Consider the following 18671-nt stretch of genomic DNA (forward strand, 5'->3'; position numbering starts at 1 on the left):
CGAGAGTCGAGGGGGGGCACGGTGGCGAGCCGCGCTTCAGCGGATTAAAGGAGACACGTTTACGCTACTTTCACTGACTTTTTTTTTTTTACTGTAACATCACTACATCATCATTTGACGTGTTGTTCATTGTAAACCGCAACATTGATCTAAAACGGCTAAGTGAGATGAGTACTTCCTGTTCAAACTATACAACTGGGAAGCCCCGCCTCTTCATTGTCGCATTTTGTCGTAGCAAACGGTGAATACCTCATGGGCTTTGTAACGCCAAAGCAATGGAAGGAGTACTTTTACGGACTACGACAGTCTGAGGACTACGAAAAGTCTGAGGAATAAAGTCTGGCGGTAATGCAACAATTGGATGCCAACCGCCATAAAACAACAACAACGTGAATCAGTCAGTCTTAATAGTTCAAACTAGTTGGAATTAAGTACGGAGATGTAGGAGGGGATAAGGGGTAGGTGAAAACAGGAATTGTCTGAGCACTCGAGCCTCGGCTGCAGAACAATGCAGCGTTACTCAAATACGCATCGTTCAATCAATGATGAGGAAACACCGCTTTTAAATTCAACTCACATGGCAAAACACCAATAATAATTCAAACTGCTGATTTCTACCTTTGAGGTGTAACTTTAATTTAATTACAAGTATTTTCACAGTAATGTGTTTTATTACAGTGAATGATTGTTAGTAACTTAGTTGCACCCAACACTGGCACCGATCCAGCTTTGTCTGATCCGGTGCCAATTTCAATACCTCGGCTTTAAAGTTTCTGGAGGTTAAAAAGCTGTGTCTCAGACCATATGGCCCTAACCTGTGGGGTGCCTCAAGGGTCAGTCCTGGGTCCCCTTCTGTTTAACCTCTACATGCTGCTGTTAGGTCAGCTGGTACGCAGTGAAAATGTGTCCTATCACAATGATGCAGACGAGTCAGATCTATGTTTCACTGATGGCAGGTGAATATGGACCAGTGGATTCAATCTGTCACTGCATCCAACAGATCAGTGTGTGGACCGGCCTCCTGCTGGTGCCAGAGGGCCTCCTGCAGGGCCTCCTGCTGGTGCCAGAGGGCCTCCTGCTGGTGCCAGAGGGCCTCCTTCTGGTGCCAGTTTGTGGATACAAAACAACTTTCTCCAGCTGAACTCAGACAAGACTGAAATCATCGTCTTTGTCACAGAAACAAAGAGAAAGTGTTAGCGTCAACTCCAGAGTCTCGCTTAAAACCTACAAACCAAGTTAGAAATCTGGGGGTAATAATGGACTCAGACTTGAACTTTTAACAGCCACATCAAATCATTAACATAAGCAGCTTTTTACCATATAAAAAACATTGCCAAAATCAAAAATATAGTGTCAAAACCAGATTTGGAGAGACTTATCCATGTGTTTGTCTCCAGTAGATTAGACTGTAACGGCCTGCTCACTGGCCTCTCCAAACGAGCTGTAAAACAGCTGCAGTACATCCAGAACGCTGCTGCTCGGGTCCTGACTAGAACCAGGAAGTACCATCATCGTCCTGTGCTCAGGGGCCGGCCTCCTGCTGGTGCCAGAGTCAAGACTAAACATGGGCCGGCCTCCTGCTGGTGCCAGAGTCAGGACTAAACATGGACCGGCCTCCTGCTGGTGCCAGAGTCAGGACTAAACATGGACCGGCCTCCTGCTGGTGCCAGAGTCAGGACTAAAACATGGACCGGCCTCCTGCTGGTGCCAGAGTCAGGACTAAACATGGACCGGCCTCCTGCGGGTGCCAGAGTCAGGACTAAACATGGACCGGCCTCCTGCTGGTGCCAGAGTCAGGACTAAAACATGGACCGGCCTCCTGCTGGTGCCAGAGTCAGGACTAAACATGGACCGGCCTCCTGCTGGTGCCAGAGTCAGGACTAAACATGGACCGGCCTCCTGCTGGTGCCAGAGTCAAGACTAAACATGGACCGGCCTCCTGCTGGTGCCAGAGTCAGGACTAAACATGGACCGGACTCCTGCTGGTGCTAAGAGTCAGGACTAAACATGGACCGGCCTCCTGCTGGTGCCAGAGTCAGGACTAAACATGGACCGGCCTCCTGCTGGTGCCAGAGTCAGGACTAAACATGGACCGGCCTCCTGCTGGTGCCAGAGTCAGGACTAAACATGGACCGGCCTCCTGCTGGTGCCAGAGTCAGGACTAAACATGGACCGGCCTCCTGCTGGTGCCCAGAGTCAGGACTAAACATGGACCGGCCTCCTGCTGGTGCCAGAGTCAGGACTAAACATGGACCGGCCTCCTGCTGGTGCCAGAGTCAGGACTAAACATGGACCGGCCTCCTGCTGGTGCTCAGAGTCAGGACTAAACATGGACCGGCCTCCTGCTGGTGCCAGAGTCAGGACTAAACATGGACCGGCCTCCTGCTGGTGCCAGAGTCAGGACTAAACATGGACCGGCCTCCTGCTGGTGCCAGAGTCAGGACTAAACATGGACCGGCCTCCTGCTGGTGCCAGAGTCAGGACTAAACATGGACCGGCCTCCTGCTGGTGCCAGAGTCAGGACTAAACATGGACCGGCCTCCTGCTGGTGCCAGAGTCAGGACTAAACATGGACCGGCCTCCTGCTGGTGCTCAGAGTCAGGACTAAACATGGACCGGCCTCCTGCTGGTGCCAGAGTCAGGACTAAACATGGACCGGCCTCCTGCTGGTGCCAGAGTCAGGACTAAACATGGACCGGCCTCCTGCTGGTGCCAGAGTCAGGACTAAACATGGACCGGCCTCCTGCTGGTGCCCAGAGTCAGGACTAAACATGGACCGGCCTCCTGCTGGTGCCAGAGTCAGGACTAAACATGGACCGGCCTCCTGCTGGTGCCAGAGTCAGGACTAAACATGGACCGGCCTCCTGCTGGTGCTCAGAGTCAGGACTAAACATGGACCGGCCTCCTGCTGGTGCCAGAGTCAGGACTAAACATGGACCGGCCTCCTGCTGGTGCCCAGAGTCAGGACTAAACATGGACCGGCCTCCTGCTGGTGCCAGAGTCAGGACTAAACATGGACCGGCCTCCTGCTGGTGCTCAGAGTCAGGACTAAACATGGACCGGCCTCCTGCTGGTGCCAGAGTCAGGACTAAACATGGACCGGCCTCCTGCTGGTGCCAGAGTCAGGACTAAACATGGACCGGCCTCCTGCTGGTGCTCAGAGTCAGGACTAAACATGGACCGGCCTCCTGCTGGTGCCAGAGTCAGGACTAAACATGGACCGGCCTCCTGCTGGTGCCAGAGTCAGGACTAAACATAGGGAATCTGCATTTCCAGTTTTAACATTCTTCCTGAAGATGTTAGACAGGTTCTACTCAGACAATGTTCAAATCTAAGATAAAAACAGTTTTGTTTAGCTGTGTTTGACTGAAAGGATTTTTCTTTGCACTCTTCTCTTTTATTTCTTAAACTGTTTTGTGATTTCTGTAATTTCTTTGTGATTTTAATGTATTTTTCCTGTTGTGTGAAGCACTTTGATTTGCCTTGTGTATCAAATGTGCTCTACAAATAAACTTGCCTTGCCTAAAAGTCGCCTGTTTGTTTCCATTGAAACAGAAAGTTAAAGCCATACTTGTTGTTGTTGTTGTTGTTGTTGTTTTATGGGTGGTTGGCATCCAATTGTTGTTGTTGTTGTTGTTGTTGTTTTATGGCGGTTGGCATCCGAGTGTTGCATTACCGCCAGACTTTATTCCTCAGACGTTTCGTAGTCCTCAGACTCTGTCGTAGTCCGTAAAAGTACTCCTCCCATTGCTTTGGTGTTACAAAGCCCATGAGGTCATGATATGTCTTTGTGACTAGAATAGTTGTTGTGTCAGAGACTAACCGGCTTTATTCCAGGGAGACTCTTCTTCATCTTCCTCTCCCTCTTTGACGTTCGGTGCTTTGGAAGTACAAAGCCCATGAGGTCATGGGACGTCTTTGTTGTTTTACAAAGCCCATGAGGTCATGGGACGTCTTTGTCGTTTTATCCTTTAGAAGTCCTTCTTCCATCACTTTGGTGTTTCTAGGCCCATGAAGTCAAAGCGTGTTAGAACATCCTCTTGCTCCTCATCCTCGGCTCAGTCTCCAACACCCCCCACCTCTATAAACGTTTACCCAGCCCTGTGCTACATAAGTAAGCAACCACAGCCTGACACAAACCCTGTGACTGGATCGCCAGAACGTTCCGCAGATTGAACTCCCGCCCATTATTCCGAAACCACAAGGCCAACCCGGCCCTTTCTCTATCATAAGCCTCACAGCAAATCAGCACATGCTCGACAGTCTCTGGCACTCGACAGTGACCACACAGACCGGTCGGGTGTTTGCCTATCCTACTCAGTGACCAATTGAGTCCAGTATGGCCAATCCTCATGCGGGCGAAGGCCCTTTCCTCCCACGCGTTCCTGCCCATAGACCCGCAAGGACCCACACTACCCTGTACGTGATAGAGATGCCGTCCAGTAACACAGTGGCTCCAAAATTCCTGCCAAAGGCCGACCACATGACTCTTGATAACGGGCTTGATTTCAGATTTGCTTAACTCAACCGCCACATCAATTGATGGCCGCCTAAGGGAGCGTTGAGCCAGTGCATCAGCCATTTCGTTACCATCCACCCCCACATGCGCAGGGACCCAAAAGAAGGAAACCCTCACATCCTTCCTGGACAGGGAGAGCATCAGACAGAAGATGCCATTCAACACATCCTGTCTGCAATCCGATTTCCCAGATTTAATGCTTTGCAATGCAGAAAGGCTGTCAGAGGCCACCACAATGCCGCAACACTGCAAAGCAGATTCCGCCCATTCCAATGCCAACCGTATCGCTATGAGTTCCGACGTGAAAACAGAAAGGCGATCTGTCAACCTCTTCTTGACCGCCAGCCCCAGGTCAGGCACAAAATAAGGGGCGCCAGTACGCCCACTCTCAGGATCCCTAGACCCGTCGGTATAAATAAACACATCACCTGAGTGCTTATCGATGAGCGCTTGAACGGCAAACTGCGGTGCCCTCCCAGCGACTCCTCTAAGCTTGCCATGCAAGCTAACATCAACAGGAGCCGGGACAAACTTCCACGGAGCTATAGCAGACAAAGCCACCGACGGGCTCACACGCAGATCACCAACCCCTGCAAGCCGCGCCTTCGCATTTCCTACCTGGCTAAAAACCATACCGCCAGCCTCACTCTGCCCCCCATCAACCCTGAGAAAGTCCCTCACCGGGTGAGAGCTCGTATGACCTTGCACATTCACCCAGTAAGCCAACAGAAGTTCTAGCCTCCGGAGCCGTAACGGCAATTCCCCCAACTCAACCTGCAGCGCCGAGACAGGGGAAGTCCTAAAAGCCCTACAGCAGATGCGCAAGGCCTGGGCTTGCTCAACATCAAGCTTCTTTAAGTTAGTCTTAGCCGCAGACATGTAGGCTATACAGCCATAATCAATAGCCGCCCTCATGACGGCCCGATAAATACCCAGGAGCGACCTTCTGCTGGCCCCCCAGTCCTGGCCGGATAGACAACGAAGCAAGTTATACACCCTTTTGCATTTACCACTGACCTCATCAATGTGCTGACGCCAACTAAGCCTCTCGTCAAAGGTGACCCCCAAGAACCTCACCTCCCTGACCTGTTCGAGCACCTGCCCATGCAGTCGAAGGGAGACGTCCCTATGCCCATTGAAGAAACAGATCACTTGAGACTTCCGTACGGACAGTTTAAACCCCCACTTCAGGGTCCACTGCTCCACCTGCTGTATTGCCCTTTGCAGTTTTGCCTCGTAAAACCGGAGATTCCTCCCTCTCACCCATAGAGCGCCATCGTCAGCATAAAGGCTCCTCCCAACAGACCCATCCACGTCGTCAAAGATGTCCTTAATCATAACATTGAACAAGATAGGGCTACACACACTCCCCTGCGGGATCCCATTCTCCACCCCATAGACCCCAGAGTAAGCAGCGCCCACTCTGGTTTGGATACGCCGGCCAGACAGAAAGCTCCGGACCCAGTTAAACAGTTTACCCTTCACACCACACTTCCGCAGCTTAATGAGGAGCCCATCCTTCCAAACCATATCGTACGCCTTCTTCACTTCGAAGAGCACCGCAATAACCTTTTCTTTCTGAGCCCTGGCCAGCTGGATATCAGATTCCAAACACAACACGGAATCCATGGTGTTCCTGCCCCTACGGAAACCACTCTGGTGCGCGGGAAGCAAACCCTGACTCTCCAAGAAGTAATCCAACCGCTCGGTAACCATGCGCTCCATCGTTTTCCCGAGCTGCGACGTCAAGGTAATCGGCCTATAACTTGAAGGGTCAGACGCTGGCCTACCCGGCTTCAGAACCGGCACCACCGTAGACTGTTTCCACGCAGATGGAACACAACCTGAATCCCAAACACGGTTGAAAAGACCCAGGACTAGCCCAAGCGTGTCATCAGTCAAATGAGAGAGCATGTCATAGCACACCTCATCTTTACCCGGGGCTGTCTGTTTCGCCTTAGAAAGTGCTCTCCTTAGCTCAAACAAACTAAACGGAAGGTCAAGGTCATCTTGAGTCGAAGGCTGGTGCCCAATCAGCTCAGAATTCTGGGCCAGAGTACTCTCCCTGTAGTGCCTTTCCGCAGGTGAGAGATTGTCAGAGCTGTGCACCGACACAAAGGTGCTGGCCAACAGTTCAGCTTTGTCAACGTCGCTGACTGCTTCAACACCATTCAGTATTAGGACCGGGGTCCCATGACGGCGCTCAACCCCATGCATCCGCTTAATCATCCCCCAAACATCCCCGAGACGCGTTTCTCTCCCAATTTTGGAACAATACCGCCTCCAATAGGCACTCTTGGCCGTTCTTACAGTTTTCCGCACAACAGCGCGGGCCCTCTTGTAGTCAATGAGGGCACCCTCAGTGTGGGTAACCCTTAGCCGGCGAAACGCCGCATTTCTCGCCCTAACAGCATGACCACATGCTTCATTCCACCACGGCACCCGCTTCCTATGTCCACTACCACCACTCTTAGGAATCGTGCCTACCGCTGACTGCGTGATGAGCGAGACAATTGCACTATTGAGATCATCCACCTGAGTCAATCCTCCTTCCTGCAGAACCCTAGAACCATACTTCAGAACATTCTCCATAGAGATAGATACGTTTCATACCTTAGATTCTTCTTCTTCTTTGGAGTTTTATGGCGAGACTTTATTCTTAACTTTATTCTTTAGACTTTATTCTTCAGACTTTATTCTTTAGACTTTGTTCTTAAGAGTCTGGCATTTTTGACCCCCGGAACGTCGAGAAGAAGTCTAAAGAATAAAGTCTGGCGGTAATGTAACATTTGGAAACCAGCCGCCATAAAACACCAAAGAAGAAGAAGAATGAAGTCAGAAGAATGAACTCTATAGAATAAAGTCTAAAGAATAAAGTCTAAAGTCTAACTGCAGTAGGTGCCACCCACAGGTTTTTATACTTTTTGTAGCGCAATAATGCATTTTTTTGGGTGAAAAGTTGCTGTTTTTTAATGTAAGGAAGACATTTTGGTCGATGGTTCAGAAGTTCCTCCTCCTAAAAGCCACTTCAGTCATAAGTGTTAGAAAAGTACAGTCATCAATACAAACAGAGGTATTAGTGCCCAGTGTATCAGGTATTTACTGTTCAAAAGTGGAGTTATTATAAAAAAATAAACATTAAAATTAAAATGGAGAAATGATTTGTTCCTATTGTTACATAATAATAAAATCAGCATTATAAAGCCCTTCTGGTTTCACAGTCTAATCATCCATACCACCAAGTGTTAACAATGAAAATGTAACATTTACACATTCATTTGCATATGTCTGTTGTTAATCCAACTCTTTCAACAAAATAGTAAAAAAGTATACTTCTTTTTTAATATTTCATGATTATTTCATGATTCCGGGGTAAACATAGTCTCAAATTTTCTAATTAATAAATAGTTAATTGAAGCACAGGGTATAGCTCGTACAAAGCTGGCGCCCATTCCGTTGTAAAAACCTCGAAGTCCGTTTCTCTCGTAAATCCCCACGAGTCCGTTTAGTACTCCAGGAGACCGACGCCATGTTGGACAAAAGGCTGCGAAACAAGAAGAAGAAAGTGTATTTAATGTCATATTTTCTATTGCGCATTACGACTATAAGTCGCACTTTTTCATCGTTTTGGCCGGGGTGCGACTTATACTCCAGAGCATCTTCTAGCGATATTATTCGTTATTTTCACACTGACAACCACAAGAGGGCGCTCTAGGCTCTAAGCAACGCAGAAGAAGAATCTGCACTTCCTCTTCCTCTGGAGTTTGTGGAGTTGTTTAGAAGTGACACAGAGGAAGAAGAATTCAATGGATTTAGTGATTTGGGGTAAAACTGATGCTTTGCTAAACTTGTTAGCATGTTCTTTATGCTATAGTTATCTGAATAACTGTTCATATGTTACGTTAACATACCAGACACTTACCACAGTTCTGTCTGTGCCTCATGTAGCTGAAGGTGTTAGCGTTAGCATACGTCATGTAGCTGAAGGTGTTAGCGTTAGCATACGTCATGTAGCTGAAGGTGTTAGCGTTAGCATACGTCATGTAGCTGGAGGTGTTAGCGTTAGCATACGTCATGTAGCTGAAGGTGTTAGCGTTAGCGTACGTCATGTAGCTGAAGTTGTTAGCGTTAGCATACGTCATGTAGCTGAAGGTGTTAGCGTTAGCATACGCCATGTAGCTGAAGGTGTTAGCGTTAGCATACGTCATGTAGCTGAAGGTGTTAGCGTTAGCATACGTACACCTATTCACCATGTTCTCTCATCTGTTATTATTTTAAACTGCATTTCAAGATGAAATGTCTGTTCTTGGTTTTCGATTTTATCAAACAAAATTCCCCCCAAAATGCAACTTATATATATTTTTTTCATTCTCTTTCATGCATTTTTTCGCTGATGACTCCGGTGCGACTTATAGTCTGGAAAATACGGTAATATTCAGATAATTCTCTTCAGAGTTCAAACAGAATGAATCGGTAATGACACGTTTAGATGCTGAATGGGCCAAGAAAGAGCTTTTAACGGGTCTATAGTGGTCGATATCATGCTTTAGATCTTGTTTGGTTCTGGATTTGTCCCGGTTTAGTCCAGATTTTCTTGTTTTATGAGATTTACCGGTATTATGCGTGTGGACGTGAGAACATGCACGACAGGAGCACACGTATGAATCTCCGGCTTGTCATACCTTCGGCTTGCTGGAGCGTCCGTATCACGGCTAACGGGTAACTGGTCACTTGTCCTGAAGCGAACGCCACGAAACTGAAGAAAAACAGCTCAGACTCGCTGTTGTAGGCCGGTTTGCTCTTGGCCCAGTTCATGATCGACTGCAAACACAAGGGAAGTCAAAAAAGTCTCCGGTGAGGTAAAACGGGCGCCGGGTAACTCGGCGCCGGATTGCGTTGCGCCGACCTGGTGCACAGCGCACTCCACGCCGGCGTAGGGGATCATACAGAGGAGGCTGGGCTTGAATCCTCGGTAAAACGACCACACAGATTCGTTGGTGTAGATGGATCGAGCGCAGGCCACGACTCCTCGGTAAGTGCCGGCCTGGAGCAGGTTCAGACGCACCTTCAGCACCTGAGAACCGCAGCAGTGTGTTGTAATGAGCGCTAAGAAGGATGGTTCTTCTATCTAAGTACCCCGCTTATTTAATCGATGTGCATTTGGCCCATTTTTCTTTGCTTTTGTTTGCCATGTGTACCGATATTAATGAACCGAAGTGCGACCAAGTCCTGGTTTTGCTGGTCTTTGCCCGCGAGTCCAAGTCAAATCCTGATTTGTACGCATCGAGTTTCAAGGCCTTATAAGTGCTCACACCAAATTAAACCAAATACAGCTTGCAATTTATATTTTGTGTGAAGGCTCCTTGAAAAAATGGCCTGATTATACAGTAAATAGTGTTTCTGTAGAAGCAATGACATCTAACGTTCAACTGTGGAAGACTTTTTCTTTTTCTTTTTGGAGAAGCATCGGGTCGTCTCAGGTCCAAGTCCAAGTTTTGTCCCAAGTCATAGTCCATTTCATCAAGTCAAGCCTCAAGTCATCAAAATAGTGACACAAGTCTGACTCAAGTCTAGTACTACTTGCAAAGAATGAATCGACTTCAAAAGAAAACACGCAACGGACTCTGAGTTTCTAACAAATGCAATCATATAAAGGGAGAACATGTATTGCAAAGCACTTTCTCTTCGTGGAACGTCCCCTGTTTGTAAATGAAGTGCAGTTGTTTGAGTAGCCGACCTGATACCTCGAGAGGATAGAAGGCAGCGTGAGCCCCAGCTCCGGAGACACAGCCCAAAGCAAACCTCTGCTGCACCGTCAGACTGTCCCGGGACTGACCCTGCACGCACGTCTTCATCTAACCACGACAACAACAGACAACCACCAAAGGATAACGCCGTGCTTTTCCGTCAGCGTGAATGTTAATTGAGGAGGTGGTCTCGCGTCTCACCTGAGCGTAGATCAGACACTGCAGAGTCGACTGAGGCGTTCCTTTTAAAACGTTGACGGCGTTTCCCTGCCACATCGAGCGCACGCCTCCAGATCTGAGCTCCTGGAAGCCTTGTGAGAAGGCCTTAGATCCATGGACCTTTAAACAGGAGGAAGAAGCAGAAACAATACACAGAGATGTTGGTGTAATCCCTCATTCGTCCAGGAGTGTTCCAATGTAGGAAAAGATTCAGTTGTATCATCTGGACTCTGTTTTTAGAAAAAAAACGAAACGTTTCAACTCTCATTCTCAAACTGCGAATCAAGACCGGGAACTCAGATATTTATCCTACTCTGAGTGGGCCCTGAGTGGGCAGCTTCTTTGTTTACTATCAGTCCTTTAATGGGCTATCAGCCTCCTATTGTACCTGACTCACTCTCTCTCCTCCCTGTGTAACTGATTAGCATCCGAATGCTCTGGACGTCTACCTCTCCAGGGATTCAAAATGTCATTATAAACGACCGAAAGGTTGAATCTTAAACCACCTTTCTTTTTATTTCAACCTTCCAGATTCACAGATTGAGAATGTCTCTCTATCTGAGAGTCGAAACGTTTCATTTTTCCTAAAAACAGAGTCCAGATGAGTCTTTTTTATACAAACAAGACACAAGTGCAAAAATGAGTGCTCCAGTTTTGAATCTTATTACAAACAACCTTATGATTCGTGGGTGAACCTCTGAAACCACAATAAACAACTCTCTTTTTCATGTTTATACTTCAAGAAACAAGTACAGAACAGTTTATTTTTGCTTTCTACAAATTATTATAAACACTTTCACACTGGTATTATGATGGCGAGGTACAGGGCTAATAAGATAGAACTTCATCCTACATCTTTTCATAAGTGTTACTGTTTCTGGAATAATGTCATAGTGACTGCAAAATAACTCCTGGTTAAAACTAGAAAAACACTCTTGTTTTAGGCAAAGATTTCATTGAAATAAGTGAAATGATGAAGTGAATTTTACTCAAGCTTATTAATCTTACTTATTTTGAGTTTCTTTAGTAGAAATGTCTTAAAACAAGGTAAGTCTGATGGTTTTGTCCAGATGTAAGTGAATAAATCTTGGTTAAATAAACAAATCTAACCAACTCTTGACCAAGTACATTTTCACGTGCGATGATTGAGATGTGTGGATGCAGTGGAAGAGGACATGAAGTCAGGGGGTTTGAACTGGGCCAGTGCGAGGCTGGATTTGACCTGCAGTTGAGTCTTGAGACGGTCGATTGGCGCCGTCACGGTCCTGGACACGGCGTCCGACAAACCGGCCGAGAGAACGAACCTGCTCCAGAGTCCGGGCTCCTCAGAGAACTCTATGGACATTGCTCGGCTCTCTCCCACGTCGAACACCTGCAGCACAGAGGAGTAATAAAACGTGTGGCGTGTAGGCGGCACAGAGGAGTAACGTGTGGCGTGTAGGCGGCACAGAGGAGTAACGTGTGGCGTGTAGGCGGCACAGAGGAGTAACGTGTGGCGTGTAGGCAGCACAGAGGTGTAATGTAACGTGTGGCGTGTAGGCGGCACAGAGGCGTAATGTAATGTATGGCGTGTAGGCGGCACAGAGGAGTAACGTGTGGCGTGTAGGCGTCACAGAGGAGTAATGTAACGTGTGGCGTGTAGGCAGCACAGAGGAGTAATGTAACGTGTGGCGTGTAGGCAGCACAGAGGAGTAACGTGTGGCGTGTAGGCGGCACAGAGGAGTAACGTGTGGTGTGTAGGCAGCACAGAGGCGTAACGTGTCGCGTGTAGGCGGCACAGAGGAGTAACGTGTGGCGTGTAGGCGTCACAGAGGTGTAATGTAACGTGTGGCGTGTAGGCGGCACAGAGGCGTAATGTAATGTGTGGCGTGTAGGCGGCACAGAGGAGTAACATGTGGCGTGTAGGCGTCACAGAGGCGTAATGTAATGTGTGGCGTGTAGGCGGCACAGAGGAGTAATGTGTGGCGTGTAGGCGGCACAGAGGCGTAACGTGTGGCGCGTAGGCAGCACAGAGGCGTAATATAACGTGTGGCGTGTAGGCAGCACAGAGGCGTAATATAACGTGTGGCGTGTAGGCGGCACAGAGGAGTAACGTGTGGCGTGTAGGCGGCACAGAGGCGTAACGTGTGGCGTGTAGGCGTCACAGAGGCGTAACGTGTGGCGTGTAGGCAGCACAGAGGCGTAACGTGCGGCGAGTAGGCAGCACAGAGGAGTAACATGTGGCGTGTAGGCGTCACAGAGGCGTAATGTAACGTGTGGCGTGTAGGCGGCACAGAGGCGTAAACGTGTGGCGTGTAGGCGGCACAGAGGCATAACATGTGGCGTGTAGGCAGCACAGAGGCGTAACGTGCGGCGAGTAGGCGGCACAGAGGCGTAACATGTGGCGTGTAGGCGTCACAGAGGCGTAATGTAACGTGTGGCGTGTAGGCGGCACAGAGGCGTGAACGTGTGGCGTGTAGGCAGCACAGAGGCGTAATATAACGTGTGGCGTGTAGGCGGCACAGAGGCGTAATATAACGTGTGGCGTGTAGGCGGCACAGAGGCGTAATGTAATGTGCGGCGTGTAGGCGGCACAGAGGCGTAACGTGTGGCGTGTAGGCAGCACAGAGGCGTAATATAACGTGTGGCGTGTAGGCGGCACAGAGGCGTAATATAACGTGTGGCGTGTAGGCGGCACAGAGGCGTAATGTAATGTGCGGCGTGTAGGCGGCACAGAGGCGTAACGTGTGGCGTGTAGACAGCACAGAGGCGTAACGTGTGGCATGTAAGCGGCACAGAGGCGTAACGTGTGGCGTGTAGGCAGCACAGAGGAGTAACGTGTAGGCGGCACAGAGGAGTAACGTGTAGGCGGCACAGAGGAGTAACGTGTAGGCGGCACAGAGGCGTAACGTGTGGCGTGTAGGCGGCACAGAGGCGTAATGTAACGTGTGGCGTGCAGGCGGCACAGAGGCGTAACGTGTGGCGTGTAGGCGGCACGCAGCTTCATATATGACTTCTACAGATAGATAATGATACTAATGCAGCAGTTAATCGTTTAAGGCGAGACGCTACAGGCAAAACTCACTTTTGTCCCATTTTTGTCAGTCGTTTTGCTCTCTCATCACTGGGAAACAGTAGCATTGTCCAATCTGCACCTAAAAACCTTTCATTATTCCATTGAATCCACTTCATTTACAGATTTATACAGGACATTTGTAACTTTGAAGGCAGTTTCCCTAAAAAATCACTTTTCTCTGTAAAAAGACATAAAGATCCATCCTTAAAGTATCAACTACACCAAACATTCTTCACAAGAACGAGACAGATCGTACAGAAGGATTTGTTAATATTAAATTCTAAGTTTGATTTAGTAAAGTTGTAACTCTAAAAATTTAGGCGAAACAAATACATTTTTACACAATTTTCCAGCAAGAAATAGGAAAAAAAACTATATTTTTTTATTTATTTATAATGGCAACAAAATCAAGCACGTAATTTAAACCTGGCTATGTCAATTTATCAAATTCATATGCCCAAAATATGTAAAAAAAATCCTTATTTGTATACCTTATTCGATATATTTGCTGTTATTATCACAGGAGCAAGTTCCTAATTTGTTTCTTTGTTCTTTGACAGCTTCTGTGACTAATTCTGCTTGAATAAATGTAAGATTTTTTTAATTTTTTTAAAATCATGTAATGTTTAAATGTGTAAATACCAACTTTTTTTTTACATTTTCAGATTCTTATTTACACATAAATGCCTTATTCTTAAACATAACATGATTAAAAAAACAATTGTTCTTACATTTATTTAAGCAGAATTAGTTTCAAGTTTGAGCTTTTATCACATTCACCTGCAGCGTCTCGACTTAATCGTTATATTTTATCACGTGTTATTATGTAATCAGTGATGAACTGCTTTGCACTAGTATAAACCCGGTCCTACCACGTTGTGTTTCCACGACGACACGAGCTCCCCGATGTTCTCCACGGGGTTGACGATCACGTGGTGTAAGAACTCGCTCCAGTCCACCGTCAGAGAGTCGTCCTTGTCCATCCTGACGTGAACCAAACAACAGCTGCAGTGACTGATCCGTCGCCGCCCGCTGCCTTTGTCTCCCAACAAAATACACCTCATTAAGAACTCACAACGAGCCCACGGGACACGCCCTTCGGACCTTACATTTGTATGATCTGCTTGGCGTTTGTCCTGGTGATGACGACTCCCAACTTCTTAAACAGGCTGATGATGTCCTCCTGGTCGATCGCCCCTGACGACACCAGAGCAAATGTCAAAAAGTATTCGTTATAACGGCAATGGAACGAGAAAGGCGGAGGTGGCAATTAACAGATGTAAACCAGGGGGGGGCAGGGCAGGGCAGGGCAAGGCAGGGCAGGGCAGGGCAAGGCAGAGGCAGCACAGGGGCAGGGGCAGGGCAGGGGTAACACAGGGGCAGGGCAGGTGCAGCACAGGGGTAGGGCAGGGGCAGAACAGGGGGAAACACAAGGGCAAGGCAGGAGCAGCACAGGGGGAACACAGGAGCAGGGGCAGGGCAGGGGCAGGGGCAGGGCAGGGGCAGGGCAGGGGCAGCGGGGTGAACTCACGGTCACAATACAAACTGTAGCAGAGAAACGGGGGCATTGTTCATATCTGGGGCTGCAGCTGTGGTGGTGAGGTCAGTCGACAGTCACAGTGCCTGTGCCAAGTGTGCCAAGTGTGCCAAGTGTGCCAAGTGTGCCAACAAGAGTCATAACTAGGTAATAAACGAGGGCAGTAGGTCCAGAACACTACACTTGCTGCATTATAATTGGTCACATGAACGGCAGCATCATAATCTAAAACTGGGAAAGGATCGAAGGAAGAAAATGTCAAGAGAACTATAACTATTGACCTATGGGTTTTAGGGTCTTAACAAGGAGAAAACCAGAGTAACAAAGAAGCTACTCGGGGGGAGGAGCTATGCGTGCCCTTAAACTAAGGAGTCTATAGGACAGGTCACCTCAAAAGGGGAGTGACCGGGCGCAATATTGATGAACCAAGAGGGATATAATGGCGTGTAGCGATCGGAGCAGCGGCTCTTGCGTCTTGCTGGTGTTGCTGCTGTCCTCGTGTGTGGCTCATCAATAAAGAATAAAGACTTGAAGCATTGGAACTTCTCGAGTTTGGAGTTCAGTTATTACCACTCAAGCCGCTCTTTCGTTGTCTCCTTTCCCTTTGACTAGCCTACAATCACCTCTTAATCTGCACATCATGATTTTAGTTTCAGCGTGATCGTGATTTTGACATTTTGTGCTTGAGCGTCTTGTAGGAACTGGATATTGATCTCTTCTTCTTCGGTCACACATGAACATCACATGGTTCCCAGCTGGATGAGGCCAAAGGTAACTGATTACTGTAAACAACCGGCTGCACAGACACGACCTTGAGACGCAGGTTTACGATCGCCGTTCTCCTGAAAACACGCCTGGCAATAACAGCACAAACGCCAATAATCACGTCGTCGGGACTCACCGCGCTTGTCCCTGTCCAAATCCTGAAAGTGGATCTTCCATTTCTTCTCTCTGTCCATCATGTAACTGAGGAACTCTTTGTAATCCAATAGGCCATCTTGGTTTTGGTCATAGGAGTCAATGATATTCTGCAGAGAAAATGAGCAGACAAAAGCGTTACTATGGACATCTTATAAAGGCAGTTTTCATTATTCCGCTGTCTCACCTGCACTTTTCCGTCCGCTGACAGAATCCCGTGCTTTTTCATCTCATCGTGCAGCTCCCCTTTGGAAATAAAGCCGTCGTTGTTTCGGTCCAGTTTGTCGAACAGCCCACGAAACTGGTCCATGGTCGGAATGGATGGGATTGTCTACGTTACGAAAGCCGTTAAAGTTAAAGTCCTGTCGATCATGATTGGGGCAGAGCTGCTGCTGCTGCTGCTGCTGCTGCTGCTGCTGACTCACTGGGACTGATCAGCTCAATAATGCAGTGGAGGAAGAGCAAAACCAAGTGCAAGTCCTGCAGAGGGCTGCGGGTGGCGCTGTTGCTCATGCAGACGACAGATAACAGTCAAATGAACAGGTCGTTAAGGTCATCAGGCGTTGTTAAAGTCATTGTTTTCCAGTGTTGTTGCCGTGACTGACTGGCAAAGGTTGTGCTGGAGTAACAGTAACTCTGCTTTGAAATAATATTCATCAAGTGGAAGTACAACAAAGTCGACCAGGGCATTATTCAAGTAAGAGTTTGAAAAGTACTGGGGGAAAGTAGGGTCAAGTTGTTTCGGTTGATCGACAATCGTGGTTATTCAGGTCACAATATAATCGTGAGAACCAGAAAATAATAATCAAAAGTGAACTTAAGCATTTTTTGTTCAATACACAGCACGGAAAAATAGACGTGAAGCTAAAGACCTTTATTTTATCTGGCTGTGTTTGTCAAATTTGACTTTAACACATTTTTGTAAAGTCGGTCATAAACTTGAGGAACAGTCACATGAAAAGAATAAAAGAAAATTAAATATTTCCCTTTTGTTTGGTTTAAAAGTCTCAGTAATAATCGTGAAAAAAAGTCGCGATGTTCGTATATAATCGTATAATAATGGTCACAGCAGCCTTTACACACTGAAAGTCACACTCTTTTGCATATATATGTATTCTCACGTTACGTAACCCTTACGCAGGTGACATTAGCAAAATATTATTAGAAAAATATATTATAAAAAAAATAAAAATCTTTTTTTTGTTTCTTTTTTTTAATATCGCGTGGGAACGTGATAATTATCTTGAGTGACGTAATTAGGCCATGCCCACTTGGCAGAGACAGGCTGTTCCGCACAGACATGGGAAGGGAGAACGTTGCATTCAGAGATATTCAACTGTATTTAAGGCGCAATGGACACGATGAGCGAGCTGGTCCACAGAGCTTCATCACAGGAGCTAGCTCAGCAAATCAAAAGATTGAGAGCTGGTGGGGACGCTAACTTTGTTAGTCATATTCACATATTCTGACTTCCGAGGTCAATGGCTCCTAAACGCACAAGTCTTTACAGATCAAACACATGCCAAAATATTCATATTTACACTGCCAAGCGACTACAACCTCGTTTTTTTAAATCAGATGCGTATTTTGGGCGCAGCGAATTACACTGCTACGTATTAACCGTTTTAATATTTGATGTAAATTTGCCATATTCACAGCACTTATCATTAATGGCAACATCTATCTACTACAACCTTTATTATTTTTCACGGAAAATATAATATTTAGCTAATGTCACCGGCGGGGCTCCGTAAAATCTCACCTCAAAATAAACAAAAATAAAAATGAAAGTCATGTTGCACCAAAAGTGGGCTGTGCTAAGAATAGTGTCTGTGCAGGACAACCAAAAGAGAGACAGGTGGTGACCAGAGTGAGTGGCTCTGTTTTAGTTCTACAGCTGGTCACGTGACACTGGAGGCGCCGAGAGCAAAATGTGATTTATGGGACGAAGAAGAGGTCAAGTTATCTGACCTGGTGTTAAGTGTTAAGACTTTCACCTCTCTTCACTTTTTACATTCTTTTCCCTCCTCTTTGACGCCATGTGCCTTCTGCGCTCGCACCTGTCTCACCTCGGACCTGTCTCACCTCGGACCTGTCTCACCTCGGACCTGTCTCATCAGCATCTGCTTTCTAGAAAGAGCCACGAGTCAAGCGCGTCTGTCAAAGCCCCGAGGGACCTGTCAACCAGAGAGGAAGTCCTCCTTCAAAACAAAAGCATGACAAAAACACAAGCTTGGATTACCTTTTCAATTGAATTGTCCTATAGGCTACTCTGGCCTCCTGCTGGTGCCAGAGTCAGGACTAAACATGGACCGGCCTCCTGCTGGTGCCAGAGTCAGGACTAAACATGGACCGGCCTCCTGCTGGTGCCCAGAGTCAGGACTAAACATGGACCGGCCTCCTGCTGGTGCCAGAGTCAGGACTAAACATGGACCGGCCTCCTGCTGGTGCCAGAGTCAGGACTAAACATGGACCGGCCTCCTGCTGGTGCCAGAGTCAGGACTAAACATGGACCGGCCTCCTGCTGGTGCCCAGAGTCAGGACTAAACATGGACCGGCCTCCTGCTGGTGCCAGAGTCAGGACTAAACATGGACCGGCCTCCTGCTGGTGCCAGAGTCAGGACTAAACATGGACCGGCCTCCTGCTGGTGCCCAGAGTCAGGACTAAACATGGAC

At 47.6% G+C, this 18671-nt stretch overlaps 1 protein-coding gene across 2 annotated transcripts; it reads right to left on the reverse strand.

Annotated features, from left to right (window-relative positions):
- Window positions 1–7878: 7878 nt before the first annotated feature.
- On the reverse strand, window positions 7879–16305 carry slc25a24l (solute carrier family 25 member 24, like). Of its 2 annotated transcripts, none has more exons than XM_072440663.1 (10): window positions 16183–16305; window positions 15979–16105; window positions 14650–14737; window positions 14413–14524; window positions 11708–11857; window positions 10468–10605; window positions 10264–10374; window positions 9426–9593; window positions 9202–9340; window positions 7879–8063 (listed from the first exon to the last, which is right to left on the reverse strand). In XM_072440663.1, the coding sequence occupies exons 1-10, from the start codon at window positions 16303–16305 to the stop codon at window positions 7879–7881; spliced, it is 1341 nt and encodes a 446-aa protein (XP_072296764.1). The 2 variants fall into 2 exon arrangements, 1 of the variants encoding a protein (XP_072296764.1); XR_011926048.1 differs by having other exon boundaries at window positions 7883–8063; window positions 10257–10374.
- Between the last annotated feature and the right edge of the window lie 2366 nt (window positions 16306–18671).

This window comes from Eucyclogobius newberryi, unplaced genomic scaffold (assembly GCF_026437365.1).
Source record: "Eucyclogobius newberryi isolate DKJ021-1_F unplaced genomic scaffold, fEucNew1.0.hap1 SCAF_12, whole genome shotgun sequence".
Lineage (NCBI taxonomy): Eukaryota > Metazoa > Chordata > Actinopteri > Gobiiformes > Gobiidae > Eucyclogobius > Eucyclogobius newberryi.

Excerpts from the sequence above, each read along its gene's own strand:
- slc25a24l (XM_072440663.1), bottom strand. The coding sequence starts at position 16,305 with ATGGACCAGTTTCGTGGGCTGTTCGACAAACTGGACCGAAACAACGAC. Across the intron at positions 14,525-14,649 it reads GCCAAGCAGATCATACAAAT|GATGGACAAGGACGACTCTC; the intron begins GTAAGGTCCGAA and ends GGTTCACGTCAG. Across the intron at positions 10,606-11,707 it reads GTCTCAAGACTCAACTGCAG|GTCCATGGATCTAAGGCCTT; the intron begins GTCAAATCCAGC and ends TCCTGTTTAAAG.